General features: G+C 37.3%; 1 protein-coding gene across 4 annotated transcripts in view; it reads right to left on the reverse strand.

Annotated features, from left to right (window-relative positions):
• cdh19 (cadherin 19, type 2) overlaps positions 1-17,031 on the reverse strand; it is an 87,113-nt gene that overhangs the window by 18,658 nt on the left and 51,424 nt on the right. The window contains exons 3-7 of one of the 4 annotated variants that reach the window (XM_082547648.1): positions 9,930-10,005; positions 9,767-9,852; positions 3,300-3,678; positions 2,858-3,152; positions 960-1,079 (exon numbers count right to left, since the gene is read on the reverse strand). In XM_082547648.1, coding sequence (XP_082403774.1) covers positions 960-1,079; positions 2,858-3,152; positions 3,300-3,527 — 643 coding nt within the window. In that variant the 5' untranslated portion in view covers positions 3,528-3,678; positions 9,767-9,852; positions 9,930-10,005. The other 3 variants (XM_082547649.1, XM_082547650.1, XM_082547647.1) reach the window with 3 other exon arrangements.

Raw genomic sequence — 17,031 nt, forward strand, 5'->3', positions numbered from 1 at the left:
AAAATACCCCGATTAACTGTGATAAATCTCAAATCTGTTGCTATCTATATCAGACGGGAAGTGCTGTACCAAAGTCAGGGGAGGACGTGCCACAAGGAGACTGCATAGAATCCACACATCTACACATCAGGCACATTCTCTCAAATCTAAAAGGGTCAGTTTTTTAATTTATACATTTCTAAACAAATGGAGGCAGCTAGTTGATTTTAATAATTACCCACATTCTCCCAAGAACAGCACAAATTTGTGGTTCAAAGCTAAGGGAGAAGGTAATAGCTGCATTTTCTAAGACAAAGAACTAAGTAAAAAGCAAGAGGACCACTTTGACCCATCTCTCCTTGCTAATTAGTCGCTGAGTCCAATAACTATTTTGACAACTATCACATATATAAAACACGCTTGTCAGAGTTAAATTTAGCTTAGTTTACAGTAAATAGGCTACTACAAACTAAAGTAACTCACGCTTGTGTGTTTTATTATTTGATGGAGCAGATGAGTTCTGCTCATCGGGGGAGACTGATTGCAACCTGCTGGCAGTCTATCAGTGTTTATAAATTGGATGGTGATTTATTGCAAACCATTGACAATCTCTTTGAGAGTATTTAGAGTTGTTCTTGATCTGAGTTGGACTAAGAGAGCTCGCCTCCCACCAGGCGCCTGTTGCAACCATTGCCTTGTGAACGAAAGTGGTTACTGCAACTACTAGCAATTGGTCCCAGACGGCAAAACAAATGCAGCACAATTACTGCCAATCATCAGTTTCCTGGTTGCACAGTTTGCTGTCCAATTTTACTCGACTGTGACTGAAGCCTTAGAGATACATTTACCAAGTAAGTTTATGTAATCTGATAATTAAAAAGAAATGTTAAACTTGCCAAAAGTGAAGATCGGACATTTTCCTGATTAAACACAATGGCTAGTTTAAACTAAAACACTTTATATCTGTCAGCATCATGTACCGGTCTTTGGCTCCACAGAGAAGTAAGGTTCCCCCTGCAGGATGGAGTAGATGAGCTTGGCGTTGTTTCCAAACATGGGATCATCAGCATCTGTGGCTGTCACCTGTGCCACTGTGGTCCCTGTGGGGGGGGGGATCAGATCACACAAGCTCAGGCAGCAGTTCCAGTCGATGGGGAAATAAAGTGATTATAGTATAGTCCCGCAGGGTCTGTCTGACTGGCTCCAGGGGGGAGTAGTGGAAATGGAAGAGGGTGGATAGTTGAGGTAGGGTTAGAGGAGGGATGTTGACTAAGGCAAAAGGGTTGATAAGGTGGGGGCGGCAAAGCAGCCTTGGCCTTTCACCACTCGGTAAGGCGGTGCAGGTGTGCGTGACAGCCTCTCCAGCCCTATTGTGACATCTCACTCTCCACGTGCCGCTTGTTTTCTCTCCTTCGTTCTCATTCACCTTTATCTGTCCATCTTTCACACTTACTCGCATTTTCTCCATTGACCATATCCTTGTCCTTGCTTTGCTTTTTACAGTATATTTTGCTCCCTCAGCCCTCTTCCCTATCTAGTTCTTTCTTCCCACAGAGCACTCTGTCTTTCACACAGTCAGGGATTTACCGCAGCATTTCTTATTTTACAATGCCCTCACTCCAACCTCTCACTTTCTCTTTCTGAGTCAAATGCATTATGATTTATTACGAGCTAGATATTATGCTGCTAAAGCAGATTACATATAAATTGAAATGGTAATGTCTGTGGTATGAAAGGGCAGTGGTTATAATAACATTATTTAAGAAATTTATCCATAAAGGCATTGGAGCTATCATACAGAATCCAATATTTTTAACTTCCTGAATAGGGACAGTTGACAGACATTCATATAACCTTTTGTTCATTGTCTTCAGTCAATATTTCATTTAAGAAAATTTATTTCAGTAGCATGTCAGTTTTTATCAATACGACAGAAAAAAGTTTATTTGCAAATAAATTACTCCTTTTTGTGACTTATATTTTAAATACAAAAGACGGATCCTTACAGATCTAGGCATCATGTCCTATTAATACCAGAAATTGTACAAAATAATTTGGAGGGAGCAGTGAAGAAGAGTGATTGACATAAAAGGTAAAAATGCTTTGAGCTGTCAGTAAGAGCAAGACCTGTATAGTATAAGTATGAAATAATTATTTCCCCATTTTAAGAAAGAAATTTAGAAAATTTCTACTATAATACTGATTATTAATCTAAACTCAAGTGAAAAATGCTAATGACTTCTTGCTCTTGTTGATATTCTTAAAAGGAAGGCTGATTAGTGGGTTAAAGATTTACAACTCATTGTGACAGAACAGCCTCCTAAGTATTTCTCTCCTAAGTTCAACAGGCAGCGATTGCAATAACGTGGCTCTGTAAGTATTAAGAGTCCTTAATACTTACGGAAAGGTTTTGAACTACAGCCCATTCATTCTTGACTGTTTCTAGGAAGTGCCATCTAGCAAAGTGGAAGCTTAGAAATTCTCTTATAAGAGTCAATAAAAAGTACATGTATGTTGAATATTGCTATTACCGCTAATATTACTAATACTTATTTACACATTAAGTAGTAAAAGCTGAGATTTAGATTTAGAGACTCTCTACTGCTGATGGTAATTTTGGTCCTAAACTATTGAATTTAAAAAAAGGCTAGACCTGGACAAAGACGTGTTTAAATTGTAATGCCAACATGCCAGTACGAGCATGCTAATGCCACAAGATTAGCTTGCTAACACTAGATCAGAATGTGAAAAGTGTTCTAACAAGCACACCATTAACAAAGCATAACCAAGGCTGTTAGAAATGACCTTTTAAAATGTAGTTAGTGTCTGTGTTTTCAACATTTCATAAAGGGACTTTTTCACTTTTTTTCACACATACCAATTGGACACATCTCAGGAATGCTGGACACATATGGCTCATTCTGGAACTGGGGGACATTGTCATTAATGTCCTGCACTGTGATGATGAACTCTGACTGGGGCTCCTCTGGTTCGTTGGACCATCTATTGATGGCCTGGGCTTGGAGCACATAGAACGCCTTTTCCTCACGGTCAAGCTTCTTCAGTGTCCGGATTTCCCCAGTATACTCGTTTATTTCAAACACATCTCCAGCACCTTCCCCTGATAATATGTACTTGATGGAAGACTCACCTTGATCAGAATCAGATTTGAGCTACAAAAAGAAAAGGAAGGTATATTAATGGGTTTTTTTTGTTTTTTTTTTAATTTTGCATATTTTCTCGAGGTAACTAGAAAGCATGCATTTTCAAAGGGAAGTACCATATCAAGGACATGGCAGACATTCAATGTGAAGCAGTACCTGGCCAATAACACGAGGAGTAGGATCTTCCTCGGGGACAAACAGCTGTTTCCAGATCCAGCCTCTCTTCAGGCGACGGTGCAAATGAGTGGACCCCTGAGCCAATTGTTGGGCTTCCAGACCCTGAGTACCTCTCATATCACTCAGCACCCCACCAGGAATCATAAAAAACACCATCGCCACAGCCAAAACACTCGGCATGCTCATTTTTACAGTCCATCCGTACATTTCCTCTGCACTTCACGTGGATAGTGGACAGAGGATAGTAGTTTCACTGGTCCATGTTACAAATTCTTCATTCACCAGCACCATAATTCATGATCCTGGCAGTGCTGCATCCCATCTTGTTATGATGTGGTTTGTATGCATGACCATGTCTCTAAAATAAAAGTTAACAATTTAATTAATGTCTGCACTAAGAACTTCTCAGTGGGGCACAGAGACTGAAAAACTGTCAGTGGTAAAATATTATCTTTATGATTTAAAAGGTACATTTTAAAAATTGGAATATTAAAAGAGAACTAATCAAAATATATTTACTTTTGACCCTGAAAATATTTGCATACTCTAGTTAATAAAAAGGCCAGTCTTTTGTCAGCGGTATGTAAATATGATTGAGAGGATCTCTATTTGATTAATAAATGATAATCTAATCTATAGCATTAACTAAGCCATAACTGATGATTAGTAAATTAGACGATTGGATTCTAAACATGCACAAAAACAACTTGAAGGTACTTGGATATAGAATTTGTGCTATATTAAAAGTAGTGGCTAAATTCTGTGTCCTATTGTCCTATTTGGGGGCTTTCACATACCAGTTTCTTTTTTCTTTAAATAATTTTTTTACTTTCACGAAAAACTGCAATTAAAAATTAATTTGTCAGGTTTTTGTTAGGCTGCATAACCAAGAGTTAATTAGGTTACATTTAGGAAAAGATTGAAGTTTAGAGATAAATATATACACCATCGATATGTCGTAACCAGAAACCCTTCTGAAAATCTATGCCAAAACTTGCCTTAACCCAGTGTGAAACTTCCTATAAATATAACTCATCATGTCAACACAGTCTCCATGTCAACTGTGATTGACTGTGATCAGCCTCCTTGTTTCCTCCTATGCTATTTTCTCTTCTGTCACTATTACGCAAATTGATAAAAAGAGGATGTATCAACTTGAAGAGAGAGAAATTGTAGATCAGTGGAGGCACCTCACACAGAACTTTAAATAATGGCAACCGCAGCAGGCTACATTGTAGGTTCTACATAAATTTGATGTAAAATTACAAAGCATACAGTACCCTGGATATTTAGATGGCTATCTGGAAGGGGTCCTTTACAAGCATCCAAACGTAATTATTTGGGAGACACAGCTGTAGCTATTGCCTACATCCACCGCATCATGTATAGATACCAAAGAACATCTTGTGTTTGATTTTGAGATGCCAGAGTTTTGCCAAGCAGCAATATTTGATGCCCCAGGCATGAGAAGAGGTTGCATATAAAAATGCAAACATAACCAAATCACTTGTTGACACTTGTTAACAAGCTCATCTTGAAGATTAACTATTAACAATGTTGAAATATTTAAAAGTGCTGTTAAAATACAGTTCTGCATTTAGGAAGTTGATTCTTATAAAAAATATTGTCAACTTCTGTTCTGTTTGATATCTATGAGTGCACAACAACAAAGCAGATATCTAACAAATCTGAGATAGAAAATCAAAGGATTTTCATAATCCTGCAGTCCTGCAAAAGCATCTGAAAACAGTCCTTTGTTTTGAATCCAGACAAGGGCCTGTATTGTGTTATAGTGATGGTGGTGCTGAAAGGGGCTAGGGCGGGGGTGGGGCAGAACATCATTCCTTAAGCATGACACTGCACTCTGCAGCTGACTAATGAAGACTTCTAATTAGATCAATGTCTGCCCAGACATGGAAAACAGAGACACACATGCCTCTGACAAACTATGAGTCAAATCGATGCACCAATTATAATGTGGACCAAGATCAGGGTCAAGAGTGTAAGGACAATGAAAGTCAGGCAAGACAGCAAATTAGTTAGGACCACACAGATACATTATCTTGCACTGACAGCATTGCTCAAGTTAGAAGACTTTAATTTGGACAAATTCATCAATCCTCTTTATAGGAATTAAATGTGCTGTTGTTTTTCTTTTCCACTAGAGACAATAAATATCTATCTTTTATGCTGCACAGGGAAACCACTATAGTTGATAATAGTCTATCAACAATTTCCCCAGTTTTATTTTCTGCCTTATTATTTTAGATGTATTAAAGACTCGAAATTCTTTCACTTCACTTTTCATTTTTGACTTCTGTCCTACATGGTGAAGCAACACAAATTATTTATCTTCTCATTAAACCTTAACCTAACTTTATACTGCTCTCCGGTCAAGCAGCAAACCATACATCAGCACTCAGTGGGATCAGTTCTCATTAAGGGATAGAATTCACAATAGCCATAATTCTAAACTCTCTTAATAGGATTTTTTGACACTGCAATATAACCACATAACATATACAGTCCCACTATGTGAATGCTTTAATACAGACTGCTGCACAGGAGCAGTGCATGGTTTGTTAGCATCGCTGGTTCCCGTGGAAATATGCACTATACCCCAGGAAGTTGTTGTAGCAGTTAGAGTAGCTCCAGTATTAATGCTTTAACAGCTCATAGTGTTCATGTTTAATCTTGTAAAAGTAAATTGGCTGTCAAGACCTATTTGTAATGAGCTGGTAAAATCAATTACTGATGCCTTTTATTTCTTAAATTCAATTTCGATACAGAACGTGAAAAAGAGTATGTGTTTATGCTTATGTATGTCCTTACAGGCCGTATTCATATCTCCGAGCATCGTGGAGTGACATTCCAATTAGTGGCCAGTGAATCGTGAGCCGTTATGGTCTTTCATAGGGCTGCCAAGCATGCGCCCAAACTGAACGCCTTGTGCCAAAACTAGAGAAGAGCCCTCAATGATGTTTGTCTGAGCAACTATTCAGCTGCCAACATGCCAAGGAGTCTGCCTCAAAATCTTCCCGAGGATATCAGTGTGGCCAAAATAGTGCACAGGTCAACAGATGTTTTTTTAATGCCAATTTAACAAGATGGGCCTTTCTACAAATAACTGATGAAATTCTGGGAAAATAATATGGCCAAAAAATAGCTCGAGGCCTGTAAATAGCAAGCATTAAGGAGCAAGTGAAACATATGTCCATGGGTGACAACTATCTTAATAGTACTTGATAATAACAGTGAACCTGCCAAAGTCTACATAAAAGACTTTTAGATTATGATTTGATTATGATTTCATAGTTATTAATTTTTACAGGTATGCATATGGTCTGCAAAAAGCAGTGAAACAAGAAAACAGAAAGAAAGATCACTGGACTCCACGGTTCCTTTCAGAAGAAATTCTCATTCTGCATGACATGCTGTACATGCAGAGTGCCCTGTGGTTGACAGCCATTCATTACCTCTAATAGGCCTTCTTCCCATTTCTAGCAGACCTCCTGTAGCCTGTATGTACAGAACGCTACTCTACCACATGACAGAATGACAATGAGCTGCAGTCTCACAATGTTAAGCACTAGATGCGCTGAGACCGTCACATCATTTTCCTATATGGTGATGTGTTCTAGCTAATAAAATGACGCTCTTTTGTAGGAATGGTTCCGGGATGCTATTAAATTGTGTCTAATGTGCCAACACAAATGTTGCAACACAGCAATAAAGAAAAAGCAGCTTTCACTTGACATTGTGGATGACATGTCAGTATCAATATACAATGCTCATTCTAACTGCTAAATAATACTAGCTTCATGAGATAATTAATTATTGTGGTTTTCAAGCATAAACCGTCAATCATCTTCTTACGTGGTGCCGTGTATGATAACTGAGAAAAGGAAGCACTGAAATACACTTTGAATACAACTGTTTGAAATCTTTAAGAAAAAACATCTGTTAAGCCTCACTTCTTTAAGATCAAGCTTCTAAGACAAAATGTCCTTAATTGGTCATTTGGGAGCCTACCATGGGACTTGGTTGTTTACTGTTCAGCTCCATAAAACAGTAACACTGACATGTAGCACTTGTTTTCTAATCGGGGTGTCAAACAAGTCCAGAGAATGAACTAGAACAACCAGGGAATGTCAAGCCATCATGTACTTGTTAGTAAGTAATTTGTTTGATTTTATTATGTGCACAAGTGGAAATCATTGCTGCTTAGCAAAATGTCACGAATTTCCATTGACGGTAATCAGCAACAGCACTACATCCTGTTATTTCTCTCCTTTCTTTTCCATCAACAGTAATTAAGTGATACTACTAGAGTTATTGCAAAATAAAATAAAAGGAATCAGTGAATTTCTATTTCATTATAATAAAAAGTTTGATACAAAAGTATTACATCAAGCTTGAAGATATCAGATATTTTTTGAGAAAATATTTTGAGTGAAAATAACTTAAACGGCAGACTCATATGGAATAAATAAGTCAGTATGCTTTTGAATTAATCACTTTTGACATTAAAAATAAATGCAAACATTGAGGAATATATTTACAAGTTGATACATGAATTGATACGACTTGCTTTGTGTTTATTTACTTTTATATTATTTAATTTACTGCGCCATTTTCATGTTATTTTCATGTTACGAATCAGTTTATCCATTTTTAATTTATTATTGTGTTTTTGGATTTCTTACACATGCCCCTGTGCACTGGTACATTGACCATCCTGCTGTATTTTCTCTAATGCATATTAAACTGCTCTCTCTAATGATTTATCCCTACTGCTGATCGGCTATAGAAGGCTTAACTGCCCACATGTAAAGCCAGAAAAGGAACATGGTCGTCTGTTCTTCCTGTCTGCCTCCCTCACATCCATCAGATGTTATTCTTCAGGTGCTTTTTGCAATTTTATTCATTAATTATTAGATTTCCTTTAGACAACAATTTTTACTATAACTATTAACATTACTCTTGATAGATAAATTAGAACAATATTAGTAACTCCTGACTCTTAGAAATTAGAGCTGGGAGTTACCAACAGTTTTGTTTTCAGTTATTAATTTTGGATTAGATTAGTTTATTTATTAGTTATAATTACTATTATTAGTTTAGGGAAGAATCTTGAATCTAATAACTCAATTGTGGGGTTGTTGGAAAGTTTTCTTCTCTTGTTTTTTATCAGGAGTCTCATCTACTTAATTTGTATTTGTTCTTTATGAGTATTTATGTTCACTTTATAAAAAATGTCTTGATTTGCAGCACTGTTGTTGCATTTCATAGGTTAGATTCAGGGAGCAGAATGTATTTGGGGGTGCATCCAGGATCTGGACCTGGCTGCCTCTCACACCAAAAATAAAAACCATAACCCAAGAATAGCTTTTATTTGTGTACTATTGAAACTGATCAGCAAAATTCCATTATGAAGACAGCGTTCTGTCGTCATAATGGAATTTTCTTGATCAGTTGTTCTGTTATACAAGAGGCAGATGTCTGATTTCATAACACACTTTGAATGACAAGCCCTCTTTGCATCATGCAGAACAAAAACATAAAGAAATGTGGTGGGGGTGCATACAGAACGTTAAACTAATACAGGAAAAATTCAGTTTAAAATAATTAAATTAACAGATGAAATGGAAAATTTTGGAATGGAAAACTGGAAAATAAGTTTATAGCGATCAAATGCTAAAAAAAAATAATAAAAAAAATAGCATTTTATATAAGTTTATAAAGTGTATTTTTATTCTAACTTTAATTTCTGGGCATTTGAAGGCATATATTTATATAAAATGTCATATATATGGAGTCATTTATTTCATTCTGTACTGGTTTGTAATTTTAGCAATCATGGTCCTCCATAGCCTACAACTAATCATCAGTTTAGCGTACTGAGTGGCCCAGCATTTAGTCCTTGTTTATTCACACATGTCCATTCACATAAACAGCTAACATAACATAAACTTTATTTTCTCTTGGTTGTTTAATTGTATCGTGAGAATGTTTTTGGTATATCGGGTATTTGTATATCTGCGTTTATTGTCCTTAAATAAGTGACCCAAAACACTGAACACACATCATTATAGGTAATAATAATCTATTTAATTGTTACTTTTTCATTAACTCAATATTTGAAAATGTAGAATATACACAGGAGTCAATTGCTCAATAGAATAAAAAAGTATATTTCATAGGAAGCTATTTTTCCATCAAAAGCCATCTATAAAGAGCAAAAACTTTACAGATGTCTTGCTGTGACTAATACACAGAACCCACGGGCTCATTTAGAATTCATGGAGTGAAGCTGTGCCCTGCTTTTATGTTTCAAGCTAAGTTATTCTTTGTGTTCTTTTTTCTTATTCTAGAGAATATATAAACTTGCATCGAATTATCTTCTTACAAAAGATAATCACTTTAGCAACCAAGACCACACCTACCTGTTTGTGTAATTCTTCTGTCACCCAAGCCACTTGTCACCAGCTGCCATCAAGAAAGATCATTGCTGAGTGTAAGAAAACACAATCTGCTTAACTAAATACCCTGGTACTGGAAAGCAATTCAGTCACCACAATAGCAGAAGCAAATGCTCATAGTCCTCACAATGCGTAATCCCCTCCACTGACGACCTCCCCTTATCTTCTTCTTCTTTGCCCCTTTTCTGCTCTTCTCAAACTTCCTGAAGAAGAACAAACACAGGGTCTATTGTTAGGGACTCACATCTGAACACTGCAGAACACTCGGGGCCTTCATCACCATGCAAATAGTCACAGCCCAGACTTGCAAAAGGATTTCTATCTTTTTTTCTCCCTATTTCTGTGAACAATCCTGCGCTTATTAGAGTTGAGCTAGAACATTGACAGGACAGTAATTCATCCACTGTAAGGTCACTATTTTTGCAAGCGATAGGACGCCAGCAGTCTGTTTTTTGACATTCAAGATGAGGGAGCATGCTGTTCCCGCATGCTATGGTCACATTTTAAATATGTTTAAAAAATGATTTTACAAGCGTTTTCCAAAGAAAATCATTTTAGATTGTACTCCACATTCTCTGAGTTCTTAAAGGGTTAATTAGGGGTATATGCTGGAAAATAAAGGATAAAGGATCATCTGCTTTTCAGATGATCAGAAATGACACTTACAAGAGAGTTTTTGTTTTTGTATGTACAAATGTCCTTTTATTTTATTTTCTGCCACCACATAATTTGGAAACATCTGTCCTTCATTTCATTTTCTTCCACTTCCTTTTTTTATTTCACTGAAAGACTTTAACAGTATGTTTGCTTTATTTGTTCTACTTAAATAAAAAGTGTGGCTCCTTCTTCCAGAGTTGGACTTTACTGAAGCTGAAGAAATTCAGACTTTTACATACAGTATACATAACCTGCTGCTTAAGTTTTTACCTTTTACGTGCACTGGCCACTTTATTAGGTACCTCTTCCTGAGAAATGAGAGTATCACATAATAGCATATTGCACATTCATGATGTGAGTCGCCCCTTTCCCCACATCCCAAAGGTGCATTATGGTCATTGTTCTAATGTAAATTTCTTGTCATGTTGAAGAACCTAGTTTGAGTAGTCTACCAAGAAAATATCCTCCACACCTTTACATCACCGGCACCTGAGCTGTGGATACAAGGCAGGATGGATCCATGCTTTCATATTTTTTACACCAGATTCAGACCTACCATCTGCATGTCACAAATTGAGACTCACCAGCCCAGGCAACATTTTTTTCCAACATTTGTACAATTTTTGAAATTGTAAAATTGTAGCTTGGGTTTGCTGTTGACAGTTGCTTAGCTGACAGGAATGGTACCTGTGTGTGATCTTCTGCTGCTGTAGCCCATCTGCTTCAAGGCTGGACGTGTTGTGCATTCAGAGATGCTCTTTGCATACCTTTGTTGTAAGTAAGTGGTTATCTGAGTTACTTGTGCTTTCCTTGGCACCAGTAACAGCTTGAAGCAGTGTGGCCATTCTCATATGGCCCCTGATGACCTTAACAAGATATTTTCCCCCAGTGAACTGCTGCTTCCTGGATATTTTCCCCTTTCTTTGTAAACTATAGAGAGTTATGTGGGAAAATCCCAATAGATCAGCAGTTTCTTTGATTCAGAACAGCCAGCCAACATGGCACGTTCAAAGTAATTTAAATTACCTTTCCTAGACATGCTCGTGCCTGTTTTGAATTTGTCTCGATTATTGCTACATGGTATGCAATGCTGTCATGTAATTGGTTGATTAGATATTTGCAGATATTTAATCTCTTCTGCTATTTGCACATTCTTTACTGTAAATTCCTAAGTTAATTTGTAAATTTTTGTAGTAAATTGTAAATATTGTAGAACTTTTCTTCTGTCATTTAATGGTTGGGCATTGTACAGCTACAAGCATTTCACCCCCATGTCATACTATGTATGGTTGTGTGTGTGTGACAAATAAAATTTGAATTTGAATTTGATAACAAGCAGCTAAGGAGTGCAATTAATGGAATATCCAGTAAGTATATGGAATTTATTTTGCAGCAAGTTACTGATAGTGCCATCTAGCCGGCCTCTTGAGACAGATTATAACACCATCATGATAATCGTAACAGTAGCAGTAGGATCACTGTAAAGTATGCTTGAAGACAAACATTAATGGTGGTGACTCCAATTACCACAACTTAAAAGTTTGTAATTCTCGAGTCTATTTATGTAACAAACCAATTACCTTTTGGATAAAATGCATGGTTCCTGTAAACACAAACCGCAGAGGGCTAATTACAAAGTTAAACAATGCAAATAGATTCCATCATTAGTAAGATCTAAGGAGGCCAAGCTAGGATTGCTGGGTTTAAATGTCTCCAAAGTGACCACACCAGCCTTCCCTCAGAGCTTTGTGACAGGGTGGAATTTGTTATTTCAGGAGTTGAGATTAGTTCTCCCTGTGAACTCCACTCCCATTCTGATTCCATATCAAACAGAGAAATGTCAGGACCTGCACTGTGACATTTAAAACCCCCATTGCAGACCTTGTCTAATTGAGCCTCCCTCATTATAATGATGGAGTGTGGTGCGACCACTGAAAAGAACATCAGAGATGAAAGCTACGGTTTAGTGCCAGCAAGAAATATTTACATTCCTGCTCTCGTCCTCTCTCTGAACACAGCAGTGAATCCGACTATCTCTCAGTCTCTTGTGACATTTCAGCACTGTCAAATAATGGGCACAGGGTAATGGTCAGCATATTCGCAACAAGATAAAGGTGAGTCTGGTCAAATCAGCATTCAACAGAATGTGATGCTATATAAATAATGTAACACCTAATTGTGATACACTGCTTGTTTATATAGTATCCTGCATTATTCATTATCAATGAAGACATCATTTTCTTTGCAAGAGGTACAAAATGGGAATAATGTGGCTTTGACATTAAACCAATGTGTTTCGCCATTATTTAAAGACTGTGATAAGTGACTGACAATCTTTTGGGAAAAAATACTGTAAAAATTAATCAACCGCAAAAAAGTTCACAAGTTCAGTTCACAAGAGATTGAGTTCTAAACTGTCCTTCACAGCTTGCATTTGCCTTGTTGCACTGTGTTTCTGTAATTGGAGGGAAAATAAAACATCATTGGCATTCAGTTCAGTCCACTGTGGTGAATTTGATGAGGATGTCACATTAAAAATGCATGTTCCTCATACGTTCTTTGGCCTTTGTCTTTAGCCATGGGAAAACTTATGACAAATAAGGACAGAGCTGACGCTGCCTGAGGTGGATCTCCGTGTTCGACAGGAAACATCAGCATCCTCTCCCACTCCCTACCTTCTCCGCATGAGACTACGTATTTGTCAAGTGCCAGAGCTGATGGAGGAAACGAAATTGGGTCACAAAAGAAAGGTTGCAAAGACTTGTAAACACTGCTCAAGGATATAAATGCAAGCAACAACAAGATTGCTTATCTGATGATAAGTAATGATTGTGCAAAAAGACGTGGTTATTTCCTTAGCTAAAGTTTAACTAATCCAGACTTAATCTGTATCTTAATGTATCTAGATTTCTTCCTAGCTTGCAGTATGTTATTTCGTATATCATTATTTGAACCAAAAACACAATCAGTTAATGAGTAGCTGGCAGCCAACTTTTGACTAGCTTCTGGTGGATGAGTTAGTTAAGTTTTCTAGATCCTTCATGAATGTGGCACAAGTGAGAAATAACTCAGCACTCGTGGGCAGCAAGGGAAAACCTCTGGAGTCTCATGTATTTTATTTCAATTATCACTTAAAGTCTTACCATTCATAAAATATATATAGCTTTAGGTGGAAAGTCGCACAGTAGCACAAATTTGCTCAATGAGTGAGAATTAAGGTAGTTGCACAAGAGTGCTCTGTGCTGTTGGATACTCATGTTATCTTTATTTGTAAGCTGCGGTCACTTGATACGTCAGAGATAAAAAGTAGTATAGTGGTTAGGATTGTTGTTTCACAGCAAGAAAGGACTTACTGTAAGGGATCCATCAGCTGAATGGGGCCTTTCCATATGGAGTTTCCAAGTGCTTACACAGATTCTCTATGGGTACTCTGGATTGATGGATGGATGGATGGATGGATGGATGGATTAACAGATACATTTATTGTAGACAATCCATATTGAATATTGCTGACTTTAAGTGGAATGCACTCATAAAGGTAACATAGTCTAATACAAATATTACACAAAATTTAATCCATCCATCTATTTGCTTCTGCTTCTCCTTTTCAGGGTCGCGGGGGTTGATCCCAGCTGTCTCAGAGCAAAAGGCACAGGGTACACCCCTGACAGGTCGCCAGCCCGTCTCAGGGCAAAATTTCATAAAAGTGTTAAACAAATGGTGACAGTGCTTTAACACAAGGTTCTAGTCCATCTGATCCCCCCCCCCCAGTTAGCTGTGCATTCGTCTTAGCACTTATGAATTGTTGATATTATTGTGTTTTTATATTTCGATTTTGAAAAAAAATGACTTGTGTTTTCAATGCACATTTTTAGAAAATTATATATCCTTCACTCTGTACTTAATTCACTACAAATATTAGGCTGAAACTAATTTGTATGTATCATGTTGATGCTACGCTGACTCGTTGCACCATCTTGTGGTTTAAAGTGATATTACACAGGACTACAGTCCAATCCAATTTCAGCTTCAGCTGATATCTCTGTAACACAATACATAGATGTTTCTTTACAGTCTGTCCCTATTATTATGTTTTTTCTTTTTTGTTGTTGTTTTTAACATTAACTAAAAACATATTTAAAAGCATTTCTATGGCTCGGATGAATATGTTAATCTAAATGCTGTTATTCTAAAACGAAAAAGTCAGTTTTTGTTTTGTTTGTTTCAGTTTTTTTTGTTTGTTTTTTAGGAAAGATATATTCTGCTAATTATAATGATGACAGGTTAATATGATTTGCCTCTTAGAGGCTGAGTGGCATTGTATACACTCTAAATGTGTCCTAAACTTAATGGTTTCAGAAGAATAACTCAAAAATCTGCAGTACTTGAAGTGATAAAGGGCTTTTAAATAAAAACGTCCAATTATTCTATGTATTCTAAATAGTTACATATCTTTACATAGGAATTTCTCTGCATGCTGTTAAGTACCTTAGATAACAAATGTAATGTCTCCTACAGCAGCCACTGTGGAAAGAAAGTCATATTAATTCTTTTCAATTAAATGTCAACAAAGTTTCCTCCTCTGAACTGACAGCATTGCTCAGAGGATCCATTCAAGGAATGAGTCGACTTCTCTCTCTCTTCTCAGGGGAAATATAGTTTTGAGTTAACGTGTGGTATCCATCATGCTGATGAAATGCATAATTAATTCTCATCATTCCCGTAATCCTTCACCAGCCTTGACCGCAAAGATGAAAATTATAAGCCGAGCCTATGTTAGCAGGACGGGTGGCGCCTATTGTGGTTTTCTCACCGAGAAATTAAGATAATAAATTAGCAAGGTTACAAAGTATTTATACAAAAAAAGTTGAAAACGATCGATCCAGTGCACCATACTGTCATGCCCTTAGGGATGTGGTTCCCCTGGAAGAATGCACAATCCCTCTGGCCTGGGTTCATTTGAGACGCAGATTGTGTCTGATTGATCAATGAGAACCACTGCTGAGCCATCAATCTAACAGGAGTAGAATAGAAAAAGGGAACATTAACATGTATAAGCTGCTGTGTCCCGGCAATGTCCTCTACCTTGAGTTGGTGGGAAAAGCAGCCACCTCTGGGGACATGAACAAAAGTGGTAAGTCTAAGACCTGCGGGAACGCGTTATATAAGGACAACAGTGACTATGTCAACATCTCAGCTCCTTTGAGATCTCATCTCTGTCAGAGCAGTGGCTCCCTATCTTTGTATCGCACACAGAATGTGTCTATTATGAAGCCGCTGATGCTCCAGCACAGCTTTTCTGCTCGGGGTAGATACTTAATCTCTGAACTGTGAAAAAACTTGAATATCACCTTCAAGTGCCCTCCAGGTAATCATCACTGTAACCTGTTAATGAAAGCATAAAATTGCTGGCACCTTTCTGGCCATTTCTGGGCTGCAGTATTTAAGGCAAACAGGTGATTAATGAGTGATTTGTGTTGGTATTGCTGGTAGACAGCTGTTCCATGGGCGGAGCTGTTAAGAACTGTTTGTCAAGGTCTTTCTATAGAGTGCATTGCTTATGAGATCCATTACCGGGAAAATGACTAACATGCTGTGCTAGAGGATTTGACAGTTGGTACATTTCTAAAAGAAACCCCTGTGCATATATGCATGTTACAAGCACAGAATAACTGCACATCCAGATGGAACAGCTTCCTTATGGTTAAATACTATAGCAGCCATTCAGCATGTTTAGCAAAATGCTTTTCAAACATAGTCCATAGATGTTTAATCTCTAACTCTCTGGCGCTAATCATCAGTCCAGTTAATTATTAAAAGTTGATTGCAGAGTAATAGCAATATGAAGCTAAAATTATGATAAAAACACAAGCTTAATCTTACATTTAAATTAGTTCACAAAATCTCTGACAGTGCTTATTTTAGCAGATACATCCTAATAAATAAATTCAATTACAAAGCAATTTGAACTCAACTTTTTTTCTACCCGTCAAAGCCTCCGAGTCTCACTGCAGTATCAGATCTTCTTTGTGGATGTTTGATCGGGCGGTCAAGTTTTAGCAAATGCAATTTCGAAGCCATTGCCAATGTTCTCACGACAATGTAGGTTTATTTTTCTAATTTAGTTGCTTTGGTAAATAAAGATACACATGCACAACAGGAGGTCTTGGCTCACATAATCACTGACTATACCTGAAACCTTGAAAAGCAGTACATTATAGCTCAACCGCATATGAAACTGGGAAGTAACCGCTGTCATGGACCTCATCTTTCACAATTTGGCTGTTAGTATAATTGAACGAGACCTGTCAGTCAAAGTGGCCATGCCCCTACCACCAGTATCCAGATGGAGGAGTTATAAATTAATTCACCAAGCTCTAAAGTTGAAAGAGGAAACTATCCACAGAGTCCAAAAACAGGCTGTATGCATGTTTTTAATGCTGTAAAGTTGAGCATTTTAACATCAGAGTCTCTGGGGATTGATCCACATTTGGAGACAGCCTCAAGTGGCCATTATGGAAGTGGTATTTTTGGCACATCCACATGGCCTTAATTTCTCAGCTCTGGTTGCT

Source organism: Aulonocara stuartgranti (assembly GCF_965226115.1).
Source record: "Aulonocara stuartgranti genome assembly, chromosome: 9".
In the NCBI taxonomy this organism is placed as follows: Eukaryota; Metazoa; Chordata; class Actinopteri; order Cichliformes; family Cichlidae; genus Aulonocara; species Aulonocara stuartgranti.